General features: G+C 47.8%; 4 protein-coding genes across 4 annotated transcripts; 2 read left to right on the top strand and 2 right to left on the bottom strand.

Annotated features, from left to right (window-relative positions):
* Positions 1-1057: 1057 nt before the first annotated feature.
* fh (frataxin) lies at positions 1058-2557 on the bottom strand. Its single transcript, XM_077659760.1, has 5 exons — positions 2192-2557; positions 1747-1838; positions 1536-1659; positions 1359-1456; positions 1058-1262 (listed from the first exon to the last, which is right to left on the bottom strand). The coding sequence occupies exons 1-5, from the start codon at positions 2312-2314 to the stop codon at positions 1130-1132; spliced, it is 570 nt and encodes a 189-aa protein (XP_077515886.1). The 5' UTR covers positions 2315-2557; the 3' UTR covers positions 1058-1129.
* A 158-nt stretch (positions 2558-2715) lies between these two features.
* On the top strand, positions 2716-6509 carry LOC144125931 (F-box only protein 33). Its single transcript, XM_077659759.1, has 3 exons — positions 2716-3223; positions 3842-4527; positions 4961-6509. Exons 1-3 carry the CDS (start codon positions 2787-2789, stop codon positions 5245-5247), a joined length of 1410 nt encoding a protein of 469 aa, XP_077515885.1. The 5' UTR covers positions 2716-2786; the 3' UTR covers positions 5248-6509.
* Positions 6510-7249: 740 nt separating this feature from the next.
* Positions 7250-17071, top strand: LOC144125930 (chondroitin sulfate synthase 1-like). Its single transcript, XM_077659758.1, has 5 exons — positions 7250-7936; positions 8421-8665; positions 8858-9097; positions 9762-9902; positions 11732-17071. The coding sequence occupies exons 1-5, from the start codon at positions 7453-7455 to the stop codon at positions 12836-12838; spliced, it is 2217 nt and encodes a 738-aa protein (XP_077515884.1). The 5' UTR covers positions 7250-7452; the 3' UTR covers positions 12839-17071.
* A 3077-nt stretch (positions 17072-20148) lies between these two features.
* On the bottom strand, positions 20149-26974 carry LOC144125928 (uncharacterized). Its single transcript, XM_077659754.1, has 2 exons — positions 26654-26974; positions 20149-22712 (listed from the first exon to the last, which is right to left on the bottom strand). Exons 1-2 carry the CDS (start codon positions 26868-26870, stop codon positions 21811-21813), a joined length of 1119 nt encoding a protein of 372 aa, XP_077515880.1. The 5' UTR covers positions 26871-26974; the 3' UTR covers positions 20149-21810.
* Between the last annotated feature and the right edge of the window lie 1024 nt (positions 26975-27998).

Here is a 27998-nt window from a genome sequence, read left to right as displayed (position 1 = left end):
TTAGACAACCAATGGTCACATAGGGTAACAGGATGGATTGCAAGGGATGGAAAATATAATAGGGGCTAGAGAGAGTCATGTGGATGCACAATATTAGGAAGTCTGTGGCTATAATGTCAAATGTGGAAGCTACAGGACAGGTTTTATTAATGCGATATCAGGCCTTTGTCCTGCAGTGGACATAGTTGGGCTGATGATGAAATAGGTGCGGAAAAATCAGTATAACGAGTGCCTTCAGCTGCTTCCGTTTACTTCCAGGGTTGAAACAAATCAAAATCTACTTATAAGGGTTACAGTGAGGAGCAGTTGAAAGGTATCACTTTGGCACCCTGCCCTGCTGTCTCTGAAGGTACCATTAGTGACAGGTCATTGCTTTTTTGATTATTAATTTAATAAAACCATTACTACCATCACATACCATGCTATCAAAACTGTGGTTCTATAACATTTTTGAGTGAGCTGCATTTTCCTTCACAAAAATGAAAGCATGAAACAAAACAATACACTTTCCAATAATTATGAGAGTTAGTTCTGTAATAAAATAAATAAAGGTTCGCAATCTCACTTGTGAAAGTGATATTATGATCCACATAGAATCATGTCCATGGAGGCACTACATGATGTTATTTCACTGAAGAGTGTGTACGCTCTATGAAGCGTACAGGGCAGTTATGGACAGCTTGAAAAGTGCAGTGCAGCCGCCGCGGTGGCTGAGTGGTTATGGTGCTCGGCTGCTGGCCCAAAAGACGCGGGTTCGATCCCAGCCGCGACGGTCGAATTTCGATGGAGGCGAAATTCTAGAGGCCCGTGTGCTGTGCGATGTCAGTGCACGTTAAAGAACCCCAGGTGGTCGAAATTTCCGGGGCCCTTCAGTACGGCGTCTCTCATAGCCTGAGTCGCTTTGGGACGTTAAACCCCCATAAACTAAACCAAACCAAAAGCGCAGTGCAAGCAGATTTCACGAACAGCAACTTTCATGCACTCGTACTTGAAAGTTGAATTTGTTATGGAGAAATTGATGAGCAACAAGTAAAACATATCAATGGACAACTTGGAATTGTGACTAACAGACCTTTATTTACAATAAATATGCAGTAAGAAAAGTTATAAAATCTGTGCTATGACTTGTTCAAATACTACAATCAAACTTTACAGGCTTCTTTAGCAACGAAGATATCTCACTTTCGAGAAGATCACAGAGAGACACGCCATCATGCTTGTACACCCACTTGTTTCCTATGAAGTCGTACCTCTTTGGACCACTGAAAAAGCAATGCATGTTTCTTTATATTTTTCACCTTTCACCACTGCAAGAAATAAGGTAAATATGTTTTAAGAGTAGACACTCAAGTCAATACCTGACGGGAGATGAAAGCCAAATTTGCCTGTTCGGTGTCTGTTTATTGATGACATAGGTGCCATATTTGCGCCCTAGGTGTACTGTCAAAACACCATCCTAACAGAAGAAAAGCGTATTTTTTTACTACGGATTGGCAGCTGCACGAAAATTTATGAAATGTGTAAGCTTTACTCACACTCAATGCAAGGTCCGCTTCAGGGACATCGCAAAGATCTTCAATTACTTCATCAAACTTTTCAGCCAGGGTTTCCAAAGCCTCTTTTGTCAGGGCTTCGTACTCCATTTCAGACATGGAAGGCCTGAAAACATTGTAGAGGACATGCCATTAGGTGTGCACAGTAACATTTTGTCTTTTGAGTCGGGTTGCATATGCATTGGTGTCATACTCATTGTTGTCTCCGTTTGATGAGAATGTTCGCCATGAACTTCTGCAGTCGATACTCAGATGGTGCAAATGGTTTGAGGTTGCAGGCGCAGTCTGAAACACCAGTCACAACCAGATGTCGATTTGTTAACGCAGAACCTATTACCAGAAATGTCTACTGCTGTGGCCTAACAAACGTCTGCAATGGACCACATATTTTCAATTTGCCTTAAGTTCCTCTGATTATAACAAAAAAAAAAAAGGGGGGGGGGGAGGGGTGTCGTTTAAGCGGAACTGAGAACAAGTAGAACATATGAGCTCCAAAAGTGCGCTCGATCATGTGAACAAATCAGCTGGGCATCATGCTTCTTATTGCTAAAGCCCAGTCACATGGCACTCTTACAAAAACTGGATGCAGCACAAGCGGCTTGGCAAGCACGTTTCTAGCAGAGTGGCGATAAACTAACACATCTTTCGTCGGCAGCGAAGGCGCACAGCGGTTTCAATGCAGATGACAAATTTGCCTCTGCACGACACCGAACCAGCAGGGTCCAGCGTTCTCGCCCGAGAACACGCCGTAGTGCATACATCCTCCGCAGGCAGCAACACGGTGTAGCCGGCGTAGCAGAGGTTATCGTCCCAACGCTGGCATCACTTGTGCTACTTGCGCACTGCAACGATCAACTCTAAGTACGTACATCGGGAACACGCCCTATCCAAAGCATAGCGATGGAAGGCGGCGCATTCGTATGTAACAGGATTCACGGTAAACGCGCACAACAAATCGTCATCGCAAGACACAAGCCACTAACAGGAAAACCAACTGAACAACAAAAAGAAGCGTTGGTTGAATGCTAGCGCCGCTGCACGCACAAACCGCGCTATAAAATTATAAATTAACTTTCTTTTTTTACATTGCACAAAATTTAAAATTGTATTAGAGCATTTTAGCAGTTTCTAATTTAAACTGCGACCCTGCCTTCTTGTACAGAGCTGCTTGCAGACGGTGGAGCAAGGTTTCAGCAGCCTCACTTTCCATGTGGGCTGTGGGTCCGCGTTGTAATGTCGGTGGGGTGGGCTCGCGGGGACTTTGCTGCCTTGCCATCTGTTGTCCTAGTCGAAATTTACGAGTATTTGTCATTCAGGGACAAATTAAAGGCTTCCTCTACTTGTCGGGCGTGGCGGGAATGCCTTTTCCATCCACGATTTTGGACAACGCTTACGATCCGATTAAGCCGCAAGCGAAACGCCTGGCGTCAGGCCGAGTTTCTGTCCAGAAAATGCGGGCGCTTTGTGCGTCATTTCACCCTGGAGTTCGATTGTACAAGCCCACAGATCGTTCAGCAATGCGTCGCTGTTCTTGCATTTCTAGGAGAAAACCGTCAACTGGCATCGCTATGTCTCCGTCCGACTGCCTGCGTTGTCGCCTGGCCTCTACGCCCCAGCGACGGCCCGACGTGCACAGGCAATGAAAACGAAACCATCGCCGTCTACGACAGGTGAGTGAGCGTCAGGCGTTGTTAATCGGCGCTGAAAGGGTGCCTGCTGGAAGTTTGTTCAAAAGCTGACGGCGTCAATGCGACCTGACCCATGCCTAGAGCGAAGTCGCAACCAAAAATAGTCCGCTTGCTTTGCCTTATTTTTTTTTTTAAATTTTACTCGGCAGTGTCCGGTCGTCTGAGTAGAAAGCTGTCACGTGATGTTACTCGACCTTCAGCGCAGTGGTATTGTTGCTCAGGGGTAAACTGCGACAGCTTTACGAAATGTGACACGTTAAATGTCACTCGCTGACTTTAGTGCAAATAAGGTAGCCTGGATAACATATTGCCTACCATGTGTTGGCGAAACAGCCTGTTTAGACGTTGTGCTCAGGCCGGATTGGGTTACAGAGAGCTTGCAACGAATTTTCGGAGCCCGCCGCTTGAGAATACTGAGAGAGAAGGACGTTGTTTGATCGGGCGCTGTAATATTTTCTGGCCCTCTCAGAACAATGTCTTGTGGAGTTGTAACCAGAAGCGCCAAGTTGATGCGCGATTCTCAGCTGTAGAGACCTTCGCGACTGTTGCTCTAGTTCTTTTAATTAAAGCTGCAACGTTTTTGTTTTGTTTTTTGCGCAGATTTATCGAGGCTATCAGGCAAGTCATCTGCACCACGAACCACTTGGAACACTTCTCTCTCGGATGTTTGGAGGATATTTTCCACCATTCAGATAGCTTCCTCACACTGCTAAGCTTACACCAACGACGATCGCTCTCTCAGCTGTACCTCGCCAGCGTGAAGGAGGACCCCGACCACTATCCCATTCCTGAGGTCCACTTGCGGCACTTGCACCAATTCGAATGCCTCACGGCCCTGAGCATTGACTACGACTACGTCTGTGACCAGTTCCTTTTGCTGCTCAGCGAACGAGGCGTGCTTTCAAAGCTGGTGCTGCATGTTCACGGCCTTGATGACCAGCAGACTGTTTGTGAAGGCTCATGGATCGAACTTGGTCGGCGATGCCCAAAGCTTCGTGTCACAGTCACACTACTACACACCTGTGAGCCGTGGAGTGCCATCAAGAGCCTTCTCTGTGCTGCCATTCCATTAGCCAGGTTTCAGTCCTACTTCAGTGATGGATTTCGGAGTGATGTCTTGGATCTACTGTCTGCACAGTATGCTGACACAGTGGAGGCAGTCGTCGTCGTGAGTTCCCTCTCTGGTAGTGAAGGAATCCCACAGCGTACATTTGCAGTGCGAGCTGAGAGCCCTGTGGTGATGCTGGCGTGGCGTTGCCATCGCCTTAGCAGTCTCAAATTAGTTGGTGAGTTGCACGTTGGTCATTTCATGCCGCGGCATCAGAGCACTATAATATTTTATGTAAAAAAAGAAGCAACGATTTTGGTGATGAAACATTGGACACTGGCTGAAAATTAGCAGAATACCTGTTTCCTGTGCCTTTTCTTTTGTGATGTTCTATATCATTCAAGACTTAGCTGTGTGGCTTGTCAGATATGAAACAGTGAATCATTATTTGCTGATATCCATCACTGACTCATTAAGCTGCCACTGTATGATTTAGCGGTAATCATTGCAATTTTATTACATGCCGGTATGACATATTTCTCATTGGCATGAGAAAAACACTGATTATTCATTACAGTGGTTATTGCATCGTATGCATGCATGAGTTTTTATTACTCATTGCAAACAGTCTTTTTGAACGTTTATTGCAAACCTTTGCCTTTTGCATGCAGGGCACGAGATAGCAGACATGGACCTCATAGCCGTGGCACGGTTGCGGGGACCGCAGCTGAAGGAGTTGGTCATTCCAGCAGACTGCGTTTCCGGGAGCAGCGGTGGGGGACCTTACTATAGCGAGCTCCGCCCCACTGACGTGAAACATCTTGAAACTGAGGTCTCCCTGAGCTTGCAGCGGACTTGGGCGCTGGCCACCCTTCAGTCTCCTGTCCAAGATGAAGTGGGAGATGTCCGGAGCTACATGCGCTCTTTACAAGAGCTTCAGGGTTATGCCAGGACATAGCGTGCATACGTTGCAGCCACTTGTGGTTTGAAGGCATTGTTCAACAGTCATCTGCCAATTGCTCATTCCATGCCAGCCTGTTGTCATGAGGCACCGTGTTCATCTTCTTTGGCTTCTGGCCAATTAGTGGCTTTTAGACGGGTATAAATGACACATGTGGCTGCATTCAAGTGTGCAACCGTTGTTAAGTACCTGTACAACGTTTATTCCACTGGGGAGGATTATAAGACGGTTGCTTGTGTACGCAAGAAATCTCCTATGTCTGATGATAGCATGATATTGTTGAACAGCAAAGCACATAACTCTCATCATACTGTTGAGACGTCCTTCAGAAGGGCTGTTTGTTATCGAGGGCATCACTCATTTTCGAACCCGTTGTTTTGTGCCGCACTGCAGCTGACATCCAGTGCATGGACCGACAGCAGTAAAGTCTTTTTAGTGGGCCACCTGTGATGCAAATGTGATATTCCTGCCGGCTTTTTACAAGCCAGCAGTGTGGTCTCAAGGTTTTTAAAAGTGTGCCAAGTTAGAACAATGCCACTTACACATGCCTACCAACTGAACATCATACACACAGGACATACGTTTCACACCACAAGATCCGAGGGTCAGCGGAATGCACCATTTCCAAGTTGCCATGCTGCACCACTGGCAACAAAGCTGCAATACTGCCGTGTGAAAAGGCTCTCGATTTCTGGAGACTTGCTGTTCTTTAACACCACATACTAAGGATCCATCCAAGACCAAACTATACATCCAGCCTAAGCGGGCTTCACTCTTGGCCCTTATGTTTTGTGCATTCTGATGGGTGCCACCACGGTGATCTGCTTTCTGCAGTCAGACATTTCCACTCTGATGTTGTGGCCAGCATGTTTAGAGATCTATATTCAATCTGTGCCTCTATAATATCGACGCACAGCGCCTGCAAACATTTGTTAACTTGGCAAGAGGTTTAATATATTTTCACAGTGGATTTTTTTAGATGTGTAACTTGAGCACATTGTTATTTGCAGTGCGTTTCCACAGATCACGACCTTAATGTATGCACATGTTTTGTACTGTTGTATGTGTACTTTTGTTTCTTGAAATGAACCGGCACAGCCTGTGCCATAGTCAGCATAAGTGCTATGACCGAATGTAATTTTTGTTTGTGCAAATATCTTGTTTTTTAAGCTCTTTAAGGTGCTCAGAACTTAACAGTATGTCGACTGGTAGTTATGTTTTGTAGCAGATAAATAAAAATGATTTTAAGTATGTTATCATATTGGGTCTGTCTTTTCATCACAATTTCCTTTCTCTAAACCTCAAAGTCTGGCCATGTATTCTGTTCTTTTGCACATATGATGTGCAGAACCACCGTCCAGATTGTTGTGTATGTTCTGGACCTCGTCTGTGGTGCCTCAGAAGTTGTGCCAAAGGTCACTAGTTAATGTTAATGAGCTGTGAAAGGCCTTAAGCTTATTGATCATTTCAGCTGCTGCCCAGCATGGGGCCAGTGGTGCTCTTCACTGGCGCATGACCAATCACTGGTTAGCACAATGGTATAAGGACAGCTATTAGTTTGGCCATGTAATTTTTAAGTTCTGCATTGTGACTGCATCATTCACTTCTTGGATTAATTTTTGTGTTGGCTGATCAAGCATACTGTTTTGAGAGTGAATTCGCCCATGATAGACAAAATTAGTCACAGATCATCGATCCATCTATTCTTATAAAAAGTAAAATGTACTACGTAAGTGCGTTGCTGGTTAAGTTGCCGAAGATATAGATTGCATTGTTTTAGCCACTGCATTGCACAATCGTCATTGGCAGCCGAACCAATGCCTTTTGCTAGATAAGCAAAGCGAAACGTTCAAATTTGTTATCCTAATGGAGCTTCTCACTCTCCAAGGACTATATTATTTCCCGCGGTTATGGAGCAATGGGTAAACCGTACACATATAAAGTCAAGCGTGGAGCGCGACGCAACAGCGTCTGGAAACAATGACGAAAATGAAACTTTAGTTGTTTTTGTTTCCTTGCGCTTGTCGCGCGGCGCTCGCGTGTGCTATCGCCTGCAACAAAGTTTTTCGGTTGCTTACTTGTTGATGTCAGAGTCGTCGTGGCTGATGTGTGATACATCTAGAAGTGCGAAAAAGTTCGTTCTGTGTTTAGTTCGCTTACTATAAACTTCAGGCGTCTGCGTGGGCCCGTCGCGTGAGTGCGATGAAGAGTGCCGGACCCGGGGCTCTCTCCTCGGCGGTCAGCTTGCTGGCCGGTACTCTGATCGGTTTCGTGATCACGAGTCAGATTTTACTATGGCTGAACAGCGAGAACTTCTGCGATACTTCGCCTTTCCAGCGAACCCAGGGCACACCGAAGTCTCGCCTTCTCTTCGTCGGCGTGATGACGGCGGAGAAGTACCTCTCTACGCGAGCCCTCGCTATCCAGCGCACTTGGGGCAAAGCACTGAGCGGCAGGCTCGCTTTCTTCTCGAGCGGCACCTCGCGTTGGGACGGTGAGGAGAAGCTGCCGCTGATCGCGCTTCGTGGCGTTGATGACTCGTACCCGCCGCAGAAGAAGTCCTTTCTTATGCTCAAGTACATGCACGATCACTACATTGACCAGTACGAATGGTTCATGAGGTGTGACGACGACGTTTACGTGCACGTCGAGAGGCTGGAGCGCTTTCTCCGCTCTGTCAACTCGAGTAAGTTATTTTTTCTAATGCGATCCGCTTTCCAGTGATATGACTCAAGACCGAAATTAATATTGTGGGCTCGACAGATGCGCGCTTACTATCATCTGTCAGGATGTATACGGTCTTCTCATTTGCAATTGCAAAGCTAAAACGCAACTGGTTCATACCGAAACCTCCTAATGATGTATATGTCATGCTCGAGGCACAAGATATGATGACTTAAGAAAAGTCTATTACCTGCACATAGCAGTTGCAGAAGAGCATAAAGGTTGCTTGGCACTGCAGATTTTTACTCTTTTTGGTCGATATGGGGCATTAGCCATCATCTGTGTAAATTAGAGCTCATCCATAGCGTTAACCGCTATTTAGAACTGGCAGCAGTTACTCATTTTCACCATATCTAACAATTTGTTGCAGCTGTATTACTCTCACCTCATCAAACACTGCTAATTAGAAGCCTCTTGCCATTTCTTTCATGTGTCTCCAACTGCAGGTAAACCACAGTACATTGGTCAAGCTGGTCTTGGGAACAAAGAAGAGTTTGGTCAGTTAAGTCTTGAGCCTGATGAAAACTTCTGCATGGGTGGTCCCGGTGTACTTTTCAGCAGGGAGACTCTTCGACGCCTTGTTCCACACATCTCAACATGCCTGAAACACCTTTATTCAACCCATGAAGATGTTGAAGTTGGACGCTGTGTGAGGCGACATGTGGGCATACCTTGCACTTGGTCCTATGAGGTACCGCATCTGGTTTCATGGAGTTGATGAGTGATGCATACAGATGTAAAAATATAGTAACAAATGATATAAAACATATGTTAACTCTAAGCTTTGTTTCCTATTTCGTTTGAGTGAGTGAGCAGCGTTCTAAAGTAATTTTATAATTATTTTGTTTATCATTTTCATGCTTAACCTTTTTTTTTGTTACAGATGCAGACCATATTTTACCATAATTTTTTTGGAGAGGTGGCTCTGAAAGGTCGTGTCAGGCGACGTGAAGTGCACCGGTCCCTCACACTGCATCCGATCAAAGATCCCCGTGAAATGTACAAGGTGCATGCATATTTTGGCGGTTTTCGTGCCCAAGAGCTGAGGCATCGATCACTACAGCTTCTGAGAGAGATACGTTGGGCTGCTCAGAACTATGGTGGATGTGTATCGCCAGTGCAAGTAAGTTTTATTTAGGGTTCTGGTACTCTGGCTCACTGGGAAGAGGGTGCTTGAGGGTTGCCTCATGAAACTGGTAGGTAGAACAAATTAATTGTAATTTTACGGCGATATCAGAATAGAGGGAACTGTCTTCTATACAGTGTCACTATCGCCATTGTTCGCCATGGTTGAAAACTGCTATTTTCACCTACCCTCCAATTAGAATTTTCTTCAGGTTGTCCTTGCAGTGGCAATCCTAAGCGCTCTTTTCATTTTGTAGAATTGATTGAAAGCTTGTATATTGTAAGCAAGCTTCTATTTCTTGTGACCTACCTTGGGAGATTGTTGTTTTTTGTTTATATCTCTCTGGTTTTATATACTTTGGTGGGCATTTACTATGTAATCTTTGCCCTCCTGCATTGTTTCTGGAGCCTGCAATATTAAATAAATAAATGAGGTGCAGCTGGGTGGTGGGTAGGGCATGATATGGCTACCATTGTTGCTTCTTGGCCTCTAAAGGTAGTGAAAATTCTGGGAGTTTCTTAAATGTTCTTGATAGTCATTTGTGTAGACACCTTTCATGCAGGAATTAGTTGACAGTTCACAGCACACCTCGGATGATTCTGTCTTTTTATATTGAAAAGAGTTTTTTTTTTTTGTCTGAGTTGTTATTTTTTGCCAACAGGCTGCATCATCATGGTGTAAAGGCATTGTGAATGGATCATCAGCACTTTCCGAGATGCCTTCACTTACCAAGTACTTCCCAGGAGAAATTCAGGATCTCCTAACATGGGACTTCTTTTCAAAAAGCCTCTACTCTGATCAGGTAAGGTGCTATTGGATTTATACTCAGAGTCAGTAGAAAGAAATAGATGCAAATAAAGGTTGTTCTTGGAAAACAAAGTCGGGAATTGGAGACACAAGCACGGTCATAACAATGTCGGAACAGTCCGAGAGGTCCATTGTCGCTCTTCAGATACTTGCACATGAAATAAATATTTGTTACAGGCCTCCAGATATCATATAGTTTAACTTCGTTATATATAAGGTCGAAGTGGTGCCGCGATTTCCACGTCATAGCCGTTGCCTCATTACAATCATGGGTGAGCTTAAGTGCATCTGCCGCATACAGGCGGGGTTCCTGCCAGCATCTAGACCAAAGGCAGCATAGTTGGTGTTTAGCAATGCTGCCGATCTTGCACACATGCACGGCGCCCCTGACGCTGCCGAATATAGGTATTACAACTTAATATATAATGTCTTGCTGTTTTTTGCATGGCCTGCATAGGTGTCAGCGCCTAGAAAATGGTTCCTTCAGGAATCGTGTCGGAGATGTCGGGAAAAGACATTCGAAATATTCAGTCACGGCGGCAATTTCATCATGAGTACCTGTTCCGACTGGCTTCCCCGCATGAATGCTGGCTACATTTCACCCCATGACAGCAATGTCTAGAGGAGAATGAGTACACAAGACCGAAGGCTTTGCACCCGATGAGGCTACTTTGATCATGGCTGCCTTCTGGTCAACAGAAATTGGGTTATGATTTCGTTTCCCACCACTCTCATTAATCTTGACCATGTGGAACCATCGGGAACTCACACTGTCAAACACACCACATGCACTACCAAATGGTCAAACCTCGTGACCGCACCGCAATAGCACTAACTAAACTGCACACGTCATCTGAGAAGCAGCAGGCTGAGGGCCCCGTTTTCAATGAAGATTGGCACGCCGTCATAAAAACTGTTGCTCGGAAGCCGGTGCCGAGTAATTGCTCAGAGAAATACTCAATAAGGGCCCTGCTTGTGGCTGTAAATGTTTTCTGTGTGCTTTGTGCAGTGCCCGACATAGCGGGTTTTCGGCGGTAATTTCAGTTTTCCGCACCAAATAGGTACGGAAATGTTGAGCGCTGTTATTAATAGACTTATCGATTTAATACATTTATTTCAACCAGGATGGCCCTGTGGCATAGTTATTGGATGGGGGAGTACGGCAGGAAATTTTGACTGTATCTGGTAAATCTTGAAGCCTATACATGTTCTTCCTTTTTGCGTGCTTCTTTTAAAAGTAATCATATAATAGCTGACTCGAGCAGCGAGAGGCATACACTGCTTGTAGGCTTACGTGATGTTTTAGTGAATTGTGTTCTGTTGAACAGCGCAATTTGTTCTAAATACCCTTTCATTTTAGTTCATATAGAGTTGTATTTCTTTGGCGTAATATTGATTCTAAGGAATGTAGCAAATCGTGATTATGCACGTGTCTGGCTTACGAGGAATTTCCAAAAGTAGGCCCAGCTTTGTGTACTGTCTGTTTCTTCCTCCATGTGTGCATATATTTTCATTCAATGCATTTTGTGGAATTCCTACGACGTAAATTTAGATTGATCCCGCATGGCTGGTTTCACTTTGCATTGGCTGCTTTCAGTGTGAAACCAGCAGACACATATCTGTGGAAGCAACCATTTGTCAGGAGTGTTGACTGTTCACTGTGCCAAACAATTTTTGTGAGGTGGTCTATCATGCGAAATTATGTAGACATGGGCAGAAGCCAAGTCGGTAAATCCTCTCGTTAACGTCTCTTGCCACTACTGCTTTTACTGCACTGGCATCATTCTAGCAGCATGTTATAGCGCAATATTCGTTACACAACAGGTGACAAACCCACGTCGACGCATCGAGTCGTACTACGAGATCAGCATCAACAACGTGATCAGCGACCTTATGGAGCTCACAAACCGGTACTCCAAGCAGCGGGGTCGCGTGATCGAGTTCAAGGACGTGCTGTACGGCTATCTGCGCGTCGACCCTCTGCACGGCGCCGACTACGTGCTGGACCTTCTGCTCACGTACCGCAAGTACCGCGGCCGCAAGATGACGCTGCCCGTGCGCCGCCACGCCTACGTCCAGCAGCCCTTCACACAGCTACGGATTCGGGACATTACCGCGCAGGACGAGTCGCAACGGGCCATGATCCGCTTCGTGCTTCCGCTGTGCGGTCGGCGAGCCGCCTTCGAGCGCTTCCTACGCGTATTCCGCGATGTGTGCCTGGACGCGGAGGACGCGTGCACCTTGCTCGTGGTGCAGTACAGAGACACCGCCGCCGAGGCGGACGACCTGGAAGGCACGGTGTCAGCCGAGCGAGTGCTGGGCGCTGACTACGACAAGGGGCGCGTCGAGTTCCTGCCCGGCAGCGGGGGTGAGTTCTCGCGAGCCGCAGCGCTCGAACTGGGCGCGTCGCGCTTCCAGGAGGACGAACTGCTGTTCTTCATCGACGTCGACATGACGTTCGACGCGGGCGTGCTGCGCCGGGTACGCGCCCACACGGCTCGCCGCCGCAGCGCTTATTTCCCGATCGTGTTCAGCCAGTATGACCCGGCGTACACGGGCGCCTCCGGCGGGGATCCGCCCCGTGTGGCCCCGGACGAGGGCTACTGGCGCCAGTTCGGCTTCGGCATCGCGGCCATCTACAAGTCCGACCTGGAGGCCGTCGGCGGCCTGGACGTGAGTATCCGCGGCTGGGGCAAGGAGGACGTGGACTTGTTCGACCGCGTGGTGGCCTCCAACTTGACCGTCATGCGCGCCCCGGACCCGGGCCTGGTGCACGTCTTCCACCCTGTGCACTGCAGCCGGGACCTTGCCGCCGCCCAGTACGAGATGTGCCTTGGAACCAAGTGGACCAGCGTCGCCTCGGAGCGCGCGCTGGCCGCGATCATCGCGCAACGCCACCACGAGCTGCTCACGCGAAACTTCAGGCGCTGAGGGCTAGGCGCGCTTGCGAGCACGCCTTGCTGTAGGTCGGAGCACAGCCAGGGCAGCTGGCTCTCTCTCCTGCGCCGTGGCCTGTCTGTTAACTATACGTTGCTACGATATCTTTTCCACGGTGTGAACCGGAATGCCGGAAACATTCGTATCCACAGTAGCCCAAATGACGCATGGTACTTCAAGTCCTGTCCACAGTTTGGCGCGATATGCCACCGACTATCCTGAAAGAGAAGGTCCCGTGTACTCGGAGGAAAGACGTTATACGTGTTGGTTAGGGCGACAGGCTAAATTCGCCTTTGCTCAACGTACAGACTATCGCGGCATTGACCACAGATTCCTCTTTCAGGCCCGTGCGCACTTGGCTTGGCCTCTGTTCGGCCGAGACTTGCGCCACCGACGGCGATTTTCATCTTGACCAACTTAGCTATTCTTAGCGCAGACCTTTCTGAGCCATAAACGTTTTCTCGGTCTTCCCATGACGCATATGCCGGTGGTAACGCAGAATCTTCGTGTGAATGTAATGTGCAATGGCCGGTGAAAGAAGTATAGGTTTACCGTGAACTTCGAGTCCTGCAGCTTTTTATTTCCTCAAGCTCTTTCACCAAGGTAGGATTTTAGAAATGCTTTGCGTAAACCGGGTTTGCGTAACGAAGGGTCCCGTGCGTAACATTTATTCGATATAGTAAAGTCGGCGTCGATGCGTTTTCGGTCAGTTGTGCTTCTTGCAGAGGGGTGAATGTTCGTTTGTACGTTCGCGTTCTCGCAGCAATTGCTTAATGCGTGCACACCAGTGTGATCGCAGTATAGGTAGGCATTTTTAATGGAAGAAAGGATCGCGTCTCCCCTTTTAAACCCACAGTATAAGCAGCCTGTTGAGAAAGAGTGTCATGGAAGCTCTTCCTTAGAGCCGCTGTTCGCGGTTGTAAAACCAGACATTGTTCAAGCAACCCACCGATAACGGTTTTTGTTCTCTTATGCAGTATTCTCCTTGCGCGTTATGTTGTGGCACTGCCCACCTCTTAATCGAGGCTGTGATTTTTAAAAAAAATATCGAGGCTAGTTGGGTTGTAGCTTACGAGACGTGAAACCTTCCCTCCCCCCTCCAGCTTTCGGTATTTATGATACGTGCACAGAACAAAGGTGTCGCCAGTCGGTCCGATTGTCGACGATCGCTGCAGCCTCGTTTGATAATTCACTCTTAACTTATTGCCAGTATGTATCGTCGGTAACTGAGGCTATTTAATCAGATCGCGGCGCATGTCTTCCTGTCGGTCATCGTGGGCCGTGTACTCGCTTCTGCGCCTGTGGTTCGCAAACTTTTGACGCAGTTTTTTGTGGTCATATTTATAACCAAACAATAAAGTACAGACTATGGTTCAAGAAGCCTTCCTGCTGAATTGCAAGGTAAACAACCGCGGATTCTTTCGCATGGCGTCTTTTGGAGCAAGTCCGATAAGTCTATCAACTGCAGCTATTTCAGGCGCGGAAGGAACCTTGTCCGTGAGTCCTAGAGGCAGGCGCGAACTAGGCCTGCCCTTTGCGCACTCGTGCGTCTAGGAACGGCGGTTGCGGGTCTAGACCCCCCACCCCCGCCACCCCTTTTTTTTTGTGTGTGTGTGCCTAGTGACCGCGCACCTGATGTCCACTTAACTTTCTTTGGCGAATGTTTCAACGAGTTCTTGCTGCAAACTGGTATTTGATGGGCCCTGCATGCCTCCTTATTTTTTACTTTTTAAATTTGGAAATTTAAAACCATTTTCGAATTTTACAAACTTAGGTGGCTTAATTATACGCGATTGCGTGATACGTATGAAACGTCAACTTCACCTTTGTTGTAACATTTATTATTTTAGCTGGATAATTTTAAAGTGTATACACAGCTCCAGTATCCTATTTTGTCTATTTCTGCCATGGACTTGTCCACGTTTTTGGATATTCCACCTATGCTTGCAACATGTGGTCGACGAAATCGACGTTATTAAGGGACGTATATATAATCTGAACACTTGTTTAGAATCACTAGAAATATACTTAGTGGCCTTGTTCATAAGTGGTCTTCCTATTTACTGTTATACACGATCTATTGTACTCAAGCGCGCCATTGCAGCGTCGTCAAGAGCTTCATCCAATCAAATTTCCTTGGGCTCTTTCTTCCTCATGATGTGCCATGACGCTGTGCCATGACGCGCGATCGCGTAGATCTGTACTCGTGATGGTGTTTTTCTTCGCTTACGTGCGCTTTTACATTTTGCTGTCTCTGTGTGGCATCTTTTACCGGCTACGCACGTGTTGACGAAAGTCGTTGTTGATGTTTTCATGTGGCATCGTTCGAACATGATATGCACGTTGATGGCAGGCATTTTGTATGCTTTTGTGCGGCACATTTTCCGCCACGCATTTGTTTATTGTCTCTGTATTGTTTGCGCCATGCGCGTGTTGATGAAAGGCATTTCTTTTGAGTGCTAGTCACGTTTATATCTGGCACAACTTACACTGGCAGTTCTCGCACAGGCCACAGCTGTGCATTCGCCGAAAGGAAGTTGTACCGGATGACCGTTTATCTTGAGCGCTTGACTGTGCCAAATTGCTTCCGGCGTTGATGAGCTCAGCGCACAGACGTCCTGAGCGGAATTTCCGGAGCCGTCCAGTTAACCAAAGAGAAAGCACCTACCCCCTCTGCACGGGCTCAGCCGGAATCCACTGAGTCACTCTCGGCGAACTCCGGAATTGTAACTGAACATTAATTCGAGTCCTCGACAGCTGTGGTTGGCTGGCACACTGCAGCTGAGCGCCGCTGTACTGTACTGTAGACCTTTCCTATAGTCTGAAGTGCAGTGCCGGATATAAATATAATGCGTTGCTTCTTTTTCCTTTACGATGCCTTCTGCCATGGAATTACATGCACTGTTGTGCAGCTAGAAAGCGCAGTTGCGCAATCATTACATTTAACAGCGCGTTGCGAAGTCCACTGCCGTGATCCACTTACGTAGGGACAAAACTGCGAATGCGAAGCCTGGCGCCTCGGGTAAGCGTTCATGGACAGATGGAGCTTCCAGCGTTATTCTGAAACTATGTGCTAAAACTGTTAAAACTTTCAGCACACTCATGGCGTGCTGAAGAAAGCAAGCGTGCTTCCACGCACGACATCGGAGGCTTGAAGGTGAACTGCCAACGTATCGAGGCGAGCGGCGTACGAAAAAGAATCTGAAAAGTTTCTATAGATTTTGTAGCGTGTTGATTGGCCGTTTTTTTCACGACAGCGTAACGCCAGGGCTCGTAAAGGAACTGTTCTTAGAGTGCAGTTTGCGTGCGTCACCATACTCCTTCTGCCTAAATTGCTTGACCTTCATATAGCCGAAACTGTAATTTTAAAATAGCCTTGCGAGTGTAGTTCTTGCAACGCTCTTTGGAAGGCATCGCCATTGAAAAGCACGTGACGACGCCGCTGTCTCGCAGGTGAGAGGCACTCGTCTTACACTGTGTACAGATCATAAGCATCGGTTCTTTGGTACGTTATGAACGGTCTGCATTTCATGAACAGAGAGAAAAGGAGAAACGGCTTCGTACGCTATGCTGATTCCTTCATTGCCAATGCCCATTTTTTTTACAGCGGGCTTTGCCGTTTGCTTCTACGTCTGCAGTCTACAGCATTAATTGCATCCCCATTTAATGCGATAGCATTAGAGTCACACCAACCCCCCTCCCCCGATATCCGGTGTCACGAAATTCACTGATTGGCCGAGAGGTCACCTGACTTGTGACGTCATCACAACGTGATCACCATGGTAGGTGACAGTTGACGATTGGGCGAGAAAGGTCCCGTGGCCTTGTGACGTCAGCACAACCTGTCCATCAGGCTGTGAGCAACCTAGTTTTTATACAGCAACCTCGATAGGAAATCGAGATAAGAAATCAGACAAAAATGTGATGTATGCAAATGTGGGAACCGTCACGACATAGCGGATACCTACGTCACGTTCGTTGCGCTGTAGTCATGGGATATCGAACAGCGCTGTGTTGTGTCCCTGCATATGTTCTTCTACGTCCCGTTCGTTGCGCTAATATGGCGATTGATGGATCTACAATTGCAAAGAAACTGACGTAAACGCGCACAGAAGCTGCGACAGATGTGAAGTCCATTTTTTGTATACTCTTTTACAGCCGGTGCCTATGTATCGCATTTTTTACGCTGCCATGTTGGACAATAAACTCATTTTATGTTTACTAAGACCCCTGTCTTTCGCGGCTTTTCTTTTTGGTGAACGCCACTAAGCGTCGACTGTAGTTTTGCTGTATTCATAGATTTCCATCGCTAGCACGTTTTTTTTATGCGAAGCGTATTAACGTAGGTTTCGGGCCTTCGCGCGTCGCCCGGCGGTGGCCACCATTGACCCTGAAGTGGGGTCACGTGACATGACGTCACGTGATGACGTCACACAGGCTGCAGATGGGGCCTCATAACGCGCCGTCGGTCGCCTCCCGGCGGTGGCCACCGTTGACCTTCAAGTGACCTTCAAGTAGGTCACGTGACATGACGTCACGTGATGACGTCACACCGGCTGCAGATGGGGCCTCATCGCGCCGTCGGTCGCCTCCCGGCGGTGGCCACCATTGACCCTGAAGTGAGATCACATGATGTGACGTCACGTGATGACGTCACACCGGCTGCAGATGGGGCCTCATATCGCGCCGTCGGACGTCGCCCGGCGGAGGCCTCCACGCTTCGGTTCACGCCGTCGCGCGCGACGCGGCGGCGGCGCCACCATCGCTGCATCACGTGATATGTGACGTCACGCCAGGGATTAAGCGGCGCGCGCCCGCCGTCGCGTCAGTCTCTGTGCCCGCAACCGCGCCAGCGTCTTTGTGCCGGGCGTGTATGCGGTCAAGATGCCTCCAAACGCTAAGGACGTTAATAATAGGAATGCAAAACGAAGGCTGCAGCGTGCTACGGAAACCGATGAAGAACGCCTAGCCAAGCGGCGCGCTCAATATGTTTAACATGCTTCGCATCCACTGGGCTTAACCTTGATAAGCCTCCAATTTTTTTTCTTACAGCTTGTGTTTACTGGAAGTTGAACAATGGCAATGCGCGAAATTCCACTGCGGCAACAGCTCGAATTATAAGATTTGACTTCATGAACGTATACGAAGCGAATGCCTGTTGCTTTGTCCTGGCTCGTTAGCAATGCGAAGCTCTGCGCATCCACAGCGGCGTAACGGAGCGCCTGGACTTTGGCTTGAGCTGAAAAAATCCGGATTTTCAGAGCCATGAATGAAGTCGCCTATCATGGGCGTGTAGCGTGAGATTCGTAGATTCTTTGTGGCGGTCGTGCACATCACCGTTCAGTTCCAGCTGCAGGTGACGTACACGTACAGTGTCTAGAAGAGGAGGTGTGGAAAGCGTGACGCGCTCGTTGAGAGGAGCAAGGCCGGTCTTGACGAGCGCTGTCGAGCGCGCTCCCCTCCAGACCGGCCGTGAGAGGAGTGGCCTCCTTGCGCGTGAATGCCGCTAGGGCAAAATGGAGCGCTGCGCGCTGCGGTTCCTAAAGTCCCTAGACGACCATGGTGGCAACTTTCACCACTCCGATTCAAAGGGGACGCTCCGATCCATCCATCCGTCCGTGGGGCGCCGTCGCCACCTCCGCGGCGAGGCGGAAGTCGCCGCGGCCGCTTGGAAGTTTCGACAGCATATATGTATGCGTTGTTGGTAAAGTTTGCGTTGCAGGTATCTCGTGTAGGCATGCGATGTGCGACAAGAAATGCCGTTGCCTCAAAGGAGAAGATCACGGCGTATATTTGTGCAACAGCGGCAGCTAATCGAGGCGCATCGTTTCTGCGCGTAATGTTTCTGACGTGCGCGCTGCGGTTTCCGCTAATGCCTCGGACGAGTTTTGTCTTCGAAATGAATACACGCAATAAACATTTGATGATATCAGTGCGTTTTCTAGTTCTGGTCATTCGTGAATATGATACGGTGATTCGTGGCAGACTCGGCGCATATATCAGTTGAGCGGCATCTAGCCCGTAAAGGATTTCACGATGGCGCTTTGTATGCGATTAAGGCTACAAATTTTGCACGTAAAAAAAGTTTTACTGTTCATTGCGCCTGCCTAAAAAGACGAGTTTGCAACATTTACGCTCGCCAAATACCCTAAAGGAGCTTTGGCAAGAGAACTTTGCTGTAGGTGTGACCCTGGGGTATAAATTGCGTCGCTGTAATAAAATTTCTTTCAGTTGATAGTCAGCGCTCGTGTTTGTGTCTCTTACTTATTGTCCCGTCTGTCGCGCTGTTATTTTTGTGTCATGAACCAACTAGCCCGGCTAATTCCACTCCTGGAGAACTCTGCCGTTTGTGGAAAACACTTGGAAGCAAAGTACGCGGTTTTAACATATTTATATTTACCGCAGATAACGCGACTGCTACTGATATGAACTAGAATTGCCCACGCTGCGCTGCAATTCTTGCTATATTTAGTTGAACGCAAATATTTTAGTTAAGACAGATTAAATATTTGCGTGGATAAAATTCTGAAACAGTTGCTATGTACATTGAACAAAGTGATTGTGAACATTGTGTCTTTAGTTCACATCAGGATTCATCCGTTCGCGCCAGGGGCGGATTTAAGGAGGGGGGGGGGAGGTGTTGCGGAGGTGGTCGCCCCCATTTAAGCGAAAAAATTTACTTAGGAAAACATCGTTCAAATGGCATCGTACCCCCTCCTCCCCCGCCCAACCACCCCCTTCCAAGAGCTACCCGTGAATCTTCCCTGGTTCTCTCATTTCGTGCCGATAATACATCCTGCGCTATTTGCGCGTTCTTCCCCTAGCTCTTTGTTTTAGGTGGCGTAGCCGGCTTCGCGGCTACAATATTTCCGAGCGTTCCATAGATCGCACAAATAATAATAATAAAAAAAACGAATTCTTCACATTGTTGAGCCAGTCTTAAGCGCTTTCGGATTAGCGTCGCGTCCGGTAGGACATCATTGTGAGTTGAGATGTGGTGAGAGTTAATTCCGTAGACAACCACTCCTCAGGACGTCCCGAGAATCTGAGAACGTTGCGTCGTCCTGAGCATGTTCTTTATTGATCCTCAACAAGTCCTCACCTGGTCCCGTTGTCCGGCCTCGGTACATTTTATTTATCTGGAACATTCTTTCAGACACAATTTGTCTTGGGTCCTCAAAATTGTCCCGCAAGACCTTTCTGCATGGTTTGTTTTGAGGACATAAGTTAACGATTTGGCGCAGAGAACGCGCGTTATTATTTGCTTGCTTATTGTAGGCAGCACTCACAAGAATTGTGAAACTGCTTTCTTTGCCGTCTTTTGTGCTGGATTTTTACAAGAACTAATTTCGCAAAAGTTTGGTCACGCTTAGCAAGACTGACCATGGCTTGATCACTACCTTTTTCAGTACCCGTGCACGGATTGCTGTTTGTGCAGTCGTTCATCAGCGAGGGCTCTAGCTCTCTCTGGACTTTAATTTTGCCACCTGAATTGCAAAGTCGCTTATACAAGTACATCTACTGTGGACCAAAAGCCCAAGTTCAACCCCACCGGAAACATATGTGTGGATAAGTCATGCTTAAATACCAAATGCATTCTATCATATAACCTGAGGCACATCATTTCTTGGGTCAGCATTGCGCACAAATTTCCTTTAACTTGACCTGCACTTTTATGTAATAAAAACCGTATGTGCGAGATAAAGCGGGCTTGATTGTAGTACAATGTCACAATATTCTCCTGCTATAGGGCGTTTAATTGTAGGACATATGAGAATTTTTTGTCCTCATGTCGTCGAGCAGCGTACGAACTGAGGACGTTTTGTCAATGACGCACTCAAAAGGTCCTGACGACGTCCTGTTTGGGATGAGGATGTTTGTACCATTTGAGGACGCCCTCAGGATTAACCACGCTACTTAGGCAATGAGCGGTCACGTTTTTCTGCTTGAAAGGGACTTCTCTCCAGTGTGAGCTGACCCTCGAACGCTCAAAGTAAACCTAAACCATGAGATGTGTGAAATGCGTAGTCCAAATGCTTAGTATTTAAAAGGTTTGCAAAGCATAAGCTGCGCTGTTTGCTTGTTGGGTCAATTGACATTAACAAGAAAAGGCATGACCACGGTTTTCTGTACAATGGACACTAAATTTTCACGTGCAATTTTAAAACTAATCGGTTTCAGTAGAAATGGCGGAAGTGAACTTCCCAGGTCAGCTTATCAGAAACTTTGAGCTACTAAGGCGAAAATCAAAACAGCAAAAAATGAAAGAAAAGCCAGCATAGATTTGCTTGGAAGTAAAGTTCTCTCTTCAGAGATTAGAGATTGTTATCCACTGCCTTTAGGAATTGGCGAATTGGTTAATCTTGGCGGGCCCTCAAATCGCGCGATCGAAATTCGTTGTGCTTGCCAAAGTTTGCGGTGGCTTTGTCCAACATGTGATTTCCGCGGCAGAGAACATCGGCATTCCACGTCGGTAACGTTTAAAGAAGACAGGTACCATCGATGTCTCGTTAGTTGCTTTTGATGTTTTATTATTTTACGCTTCACATATGTGTGTTAATGTGGCACCGTCGGCGTTTTAATACTTTCGTGCATCGTCCTTTATGCCATGTACACACTGAGCTTTTTTAGTTTCTGACCAATCAGACATTCCAGCTCTTGCAACAGTCACGATGTGGAGCGCAGAAAAAAAAAAGAGCTGATAAGGTACACAGGTTATCTCGATGAGTTCGGACAAATTACATATTTCGCTAAGCGTGCGCTGTCTCAGATGCACGCATTTTTTTTTCTTTTTAGGACAAAAACAATAATTGTCCCTCTTGTATACATAAGCAAAGGTTTCCTCTAAAGTCGCTGTTTCAAAAGTCTGCTTGATTGTGAGTCTACAAAACTGTAATCGTTCCGGTGCCAGTGTTCCATGTTTTCCGTCGCCTTCGTGCAGCCTGGCACAGCGTTGTCGAGACCAGCTAGCCCATTTGGCTCGCCAAAATCGAACCTTCCGCATTTGTCCCATTGACGCCGATCTCATCCTCGTAAAGTCTTCCCCACTCATCAACCGGCTTTGCCAACTCACTGGCGGCGGCTGGGCTGGGTGCGGAGGAGGTGCTGCTGCTCGAGTCGGTGTCCCGACCGGCTACTTCGTCAGGATCATAATTAAAGCTCGCGCCTGTCGCATTGGTGTCATCAGCGGGAAGCACATCACCGAAAAGACCTGGCCACTCCCCGATAGGCGTGGTGGTGTCGGGAGGTGGGCCAGGTGCGGAGTACGTGGAGCTGGTCGAGTCGGTGTCACGACCGCCAGCTATCTCCTCGGGATCGTAACTCAAGCTCGGGCCTGTCGCGTTTGTCTCATCAGCTGGAGGCACATCATAGACAAGTCCTGGCCACTTGCCGAGCGGCGTGGCGGTGACGGGAACTCGACTGGGTGCGGAGAACGTGGTGTCAGTGGTGCCGGTGGTGTTGGCGGTTAGCTGCTCTAGCGTCACCCAGCTGGACAGCTCTGTTGGTCCTCTCTCTGCCGTCTGGTCGATTCGACTGGGAGTGGACTTGTCCAGCGTCCGGTCCGACCCATCAGAAACTGTTGTAAAGTCCGAATTCCCGCGTCGCGCCCTCTCCGCAGTGGTCGTGGCGTTGTGCTTTGGCCTCTCAGACGACGTCGTCTTGTGGCGCCTTCTGCGGCGGTTCTTCGAACTACGGTTAGAGGCTTTTGGCAGTGGACTGCTGCTTGTGACTGCGACGCCGCGTCGATGCGCGGGAAGCTTGGATATAATCAAGGTCGGAAGTGCGCTTGCGACTTGCGTATCGTTCGTTGTCGTCTTGGTGGTAGTTCCTGTGGTCACTCGTGGGCGTGCGAGTTCGCGTGCGTACGCTGCGAAGAGCGAGTTACCAAGTTACTCAGCGTGTGTAGAAATGACGTGGGGAAAACGGCGCATTATAATTGGCTGTTATGTGGAACGTGTTCGCGTAACACGCTGGAGAACGTTGCCTCGAACCTTACTTAATTCACGCGCAAAGCGTGATGCCGAAACTTCTAAACTTACAAGCGCCAAAGAATTGATTACCGTCTTCACAGCTTAAATACTTCGGATGCATTGGTTCGTTAAGGGTCACATTTTGCAGAATGATAACGGAATAATTTAATGCGTCGTCTTAATTAGTACTAAAGCTGTGCAATCGAAAATAACGTGCCGTCGAAGGACAAATGCAGAGATCAAGTGAGTTGCCGTGACGACCACGGGCCGCGATAATTCATGCACGGTGGTTCACAAAGCAGTGAAATTTTTGTCTGTGTACACTAGCACCACGTAACCGACACAACGTAACCGACACCAAATGCGGTACCACTGTCTTAAGGCGTCACAATGACTTGCTGTTTGGAGAAACTAAACTGTTCAGTTTGAAAATACTGATATCCTCAGGTACGCAGGAATTCGAAGTTGATGTTATTGTAATCAGATTTTAACCATTCTATAGAAGAAACACAAAATGCGCCATATTTTGGGACACGCGTAAGGCACTCTGTGGCCGTTGGACTTGTACAATTTGTTCCTCTGCCTTTTCATTTCCTCATAACTAAGATCCAGTGAGATTTTTAACAGCTGTCAATCCTCACAAGGGTCTCAGCAGTGAATATCGCGTGTAATAAAATCTGCAGTGCCCAGGTTGCCTGCTTACTATACGAAAGTAGCCCTGAAATGATGTTCATGCCAATATATTGTGTATTGCAGTGCAGTGTGTGAACTGCTCCATTAAACTTTACGAAATTAGCTCATTATATGCCTGCGGTGTTTGTTTTAATGGCGTGCACTTCACGTTTCGGTTTCACGTCGCTAGGAGAGACTGTGACAGATTTAAGGAGGCTGATTAAAGAGCGAATGAGGTGGGGGAGGGGATATAAATTTTTCATTTGGACCACCATATTTTCCCTCGTTTTTACGGTGAAAGATGTTCAAGAAACGCGTTGAGTGAAAGGACCGCCCCATCAACTTCCTCCACCAAGGGCTGCCCATAAATCCTCTCCTGTGGGAAGCATGTTTGCATATGGCACACGTAGGGACGGTCACGTGACACCTTCGTCGGTACAGCCTGTGCAGGTGGATTGTGTACACAAGACAGACATTATGCACTTGAAAGTGTTCAGTTAAAAGACGATTGGTTAGCAGCAATTACTAACCTACTTTTTAGTTTTGAGATCTAGGGCTCAAGATTATATTGCGCAATTGAAGGCCACCAAAATTTAAGGACAGGGCAGTTTTCAACATCTCTAAATCGGCACCATGGTTCGAGACACTGAATTTTAAAAAAATAAAACGCCTTTGAAAGATCAAGTTGGATTTCTCACATTGCACACTGATAAAATGGCGTCACTCAATTTTTAATGCAAAAAAAAAGAAACGCAATTTATGAGATTTATAACGTAGAAGATATTAACGCGATATCCGTGACGATACCACGCTCTGCGACATCAATTTATCAACTTGAAACGCAGGAAATTCAATTTAGTGAGCTTTCAAAAGCGTACTTTTCATGTTCCATATCTCGAAAAACGATGCCGATTGAGAAACTTTAAAAACCGGGCTTGCCTTCGATGTTGATGGCCTTCAGTTTCACAAAATAATCTTGCGCCCTAAAACCAAAGATAAAAAGTTCATTAGTAATTTTACTGAAGTAATAGTTTCTTAATTACATGCGTAATTTTCCACTTGCCGTATAATCCACCGTCACAAACCGTGGCGACGCATCTTTCAGGGATTTTAAAATAAAAATCTGTATAAGGAAACCAAAACAAAACAAAAAAACACCCGGTATGCTTGGCTTGGCTGCAAGATGGTGCGCATGTATTTGAGTGTGTTATTCCCCTACGCCCTCCTCCCCTTCAGCCAATGGCGTCGACTGATTTCCATGGCGCCGCGGTTAATCTGACTAAGCCGCGGTTATTCCTCATTCATCGGCCACCCCGTGGGATTTCACGCTAGCCGGCCAAAGGGGATCGGTCAAGGGGGAGGGGGAAGAATCGGTAGATGGTATCGGCTGGAGGGGCTCCTTTGTAGGGCATTTGCCGCTTCTTTCTTGAGTTGCATCCGACTCCACTTTCCCGATCCAGTGCAGCAATCACAGTGTGATTTCTCCACTTCCTCGACTCTGATTGGCGACCGCAGTGTCCTGCTGGCCATCTGTTGCCTCCCACCCTCTCTTCCTCCTCTCTCTTTCCTCTATATTCTGAAGTGTAGAGGGGATTTCCCTTTCTGTGGCTGGCGTGTGAAGCCAATCGAGGCTCCGCACGCCACCACCAGACACTTTTTTGCGATTATGGGCATCCTAATGCTTACACATTAAAAACTATAGGCTTTCCTCCCTGTTTCACAGCCAGTGGCAGCCGCAGCTGCAGCTACAGCGCGCTTCCCTTTTCTGCAGCTACATCAGAAGACAACGGACGCTTTCTGCCCAACGTGTCCCTCATGTCTCAGACGTCCCCCATGGAAAATTATTCTACTCCGCCAAAGAACGCGAGAGTTTAAAGTTACGACGCGCTACGACAACAATGGTTTGCAATAGGCAACGAAGCACTGGAAGTAGTCAGTAAATAATTCAACCGGTCCGTGAGGGAAGGGGAGGGAGGGGTAGAGGGGGTGAAACAAGCGAAAAGAGAAAAAGGCGCCTTAGTGGCGGGCTCTGAATAAGTTTAGACCGCCTGGAGCTCTTTAACATGCACTCGTATCGCACAGCACACAGGCACGTTTTGTGTTTGGCCTCCATCGAAACATGGCTGGTGCAGAACCCGAGTGCCTCTAGCCCAGCAGCCGAGTGCCGTAACGCTGAGCCAGCTGGGTGGATACCGTCAGGGATCACATCTGCCTTGGACAGGCAGTGGCAGCAGATCCAGACCGCGAGATGGGAATAGCTAGGAGATACTACAATGGAATTGCAGTGGATTTGGCAGGTATTTTGAGGTCATGAATAGCAGGTTATTTGTATCCGTAAGGAGTAAATTAGTACTATTTATAACCTGCCAGTATTCACCCATGGGGCAGAAATTCGGAAGCTAACGAAAATACTTGAAAATTAAACTGAGGACGAGCGCATGCAGCTAGCTATGGAAAGGTAAGTTAAAGATGTAACGTTAATAGGCGGGAAGAACAGATCGGGTCAAGGCGCAAACGCACGTTAATGATGTCGTATCTGTAATCGAGAAGAAATGCAGGGCAGGGCGTGTAATGCGAAGAGAAGGTGACCGATCGTCCCTTACGGTAACGGAGTGGTTTCCAATAGAAAGCCAGCTTAGCAAGGGGCAGCAGAGGGCCAGGTAGGCGGATGAGCTTAGGAAGTCTGCGAGGATAAAGTGGCACAGGGTAGGTTTAATTAGAGGGATATGGGAGAGGCCTTTGTCATGCAATGGGCGTAGTTAGTCTCACGATGACGCCAACGGAAATGCATTCAGTCCTGTTGTTACGAAGTCTGGCTACGAGGGGGCGGCGGCGTACTTTCTTTCGGGTTCTCTTTATGCACAACCTTGCTTAAAAGTTTTCGGGCCGCACTGTTTGCTTTTCAGCTCTGTAGCGCTCCACTTACGCCCCCTCCCCCAAAGTCTAAATCTCTGTAAGGTGAGGAGAATCCTCGCCTTTCAAGAACCTTTGGTTTTTGTGACGTGGAGACTTTTTACCTGTGCTGTGCGTGGCTGCGTATACAGTGCAATTTTCAAGAACAATCGTCACCGCCTAGTGCAAGTGCCGATCGTGTACTATATATACGACCTCGCATAAGGTTAAAGGCAGTGTGCGCGACGCGGCGCTGCCAGCGGTGTATACCCACCGAAGAAGAGCGTCATGGCGAATCCCCCGATGATCAAAGTCGTGAGGAAGATGACCAAGTAGAAGGCGAGGATGCTTGGCCGCTCCTCCAAATAGCCCGCGGTGTAGTAGGAGTAGTAGTAGGAGGGCGAGGGCGCAGATGGCCGTGCCAGGCGGCCCCCTGCACGCAGCGAAGGCCTGGCCGAGCCCGCCGGGGTCGCGGCCGGGGTCTTGCGCATCTCGGCGCTTCGGGATCGCCGGTGGTCGCTTGTTCAGCGGCGTCCCTGATGAGCCCTCCAGCCCGCGGCGGTGAATCTTCTTCGTCTTCGTCGTCTCCCGTCCGGTCGTTGGGCGAGGATCCTTATCACAACGAAGGAAAATTGGTCGAAACGGCGGGACTGGCTGTTGTTGTTGTTGCCCTCATAAAATTGCACATACCCACAAGGGGGATACCCAGGCGGTGACTAACCTGTATTGCAGATTGCATATGACAAACATGGACTGGACTGAAATGAGCTTGAGGGAGCGGGTCGAGTTAATTGGTTTTGAGGATAGCGAGGTGAACGTAGGACAGGAACTTGAGGTCAACAACAACAACAACAACTTGGAGTTGTTTGCTTCAGAGAACGATGATGGTGTAAAATTACGCATATACGAAGCGAATACGAATAGCAAAAAAATGTGGGTCCGTCTATATACTGTACGTATAACTGTTCAGTGCGTAAAATAATGCAAAAAGGTGAAGCATAGGCGAACGTTTGTCCTTATTTTTTTCTTGAAATTGCGCTTGATGTATGGACATTATCACACATGGAAACTAAAATTAATTGGTAATGTGATGGTCACTAGTAGTGATGAGAAAAAAATGAGATGAGGTTGGGGTGTTTTGTTTGTTGGCTTGGACGTGCGGCCACTCCAAACGGTTTGGTTTTTGGGACGTGCAAGTTGTTCTTCTGGGTAGACCGCGAGCGCAGTGTTTATATAGTCTTGCATCTTCAGTGTGTGTGCGTGTCTCTTGCTGCGGCGGACCATCCTGCCTTCCTCATATGTCATGTGTTCGGATGGGCACGTTAATGCTCTTCGGACGTGTCTTTGTTCATTGAGTGTTTTCGTGCGTTCTTTGTGAAGTTGTTTCCTATGACGTCTTGGGTCGTAGTCACCTGGCCAGATGGGGGAGGTCCCGAATTTGCATCAGCGCTGTAGAGCGCATGCGCTCGGCCATGAGTGCCGGGCATTCATGGCCGCGCGAGCACCCATTGCGGAGTGATCTGTAAGTGAGAGTGAAATTGGAGGTCTTGTTGTAGGATGGAGTGAATGTGTGGTGGCAGTCTGTTTTCTAGGAAAGCCCGGCAGGCGCCTTGACTGTC

The sequence above is a fragment of the Amblyomma americanum genome, chromosome 3 (assembly GCF_052857255.1).
Source record: "Amblyomma americanum isolate KBUSLIRL-KWMA chromosome 3, ASM5285725v1, whole genome shotgun sequence".
NCBI classification, from domain to species: domain Eukaryota; kingdom Metazoa; phylum Arthropoda; class Arachnida; order Ixodida; family Ixodidae; genus Amblyomma; species Amblyomma americanum.
The sequence above is the reverse complement of the archived record's forward strand: the minus strand, read 5'-3'. Positions and strand labels throughout refer to the sequence as shown.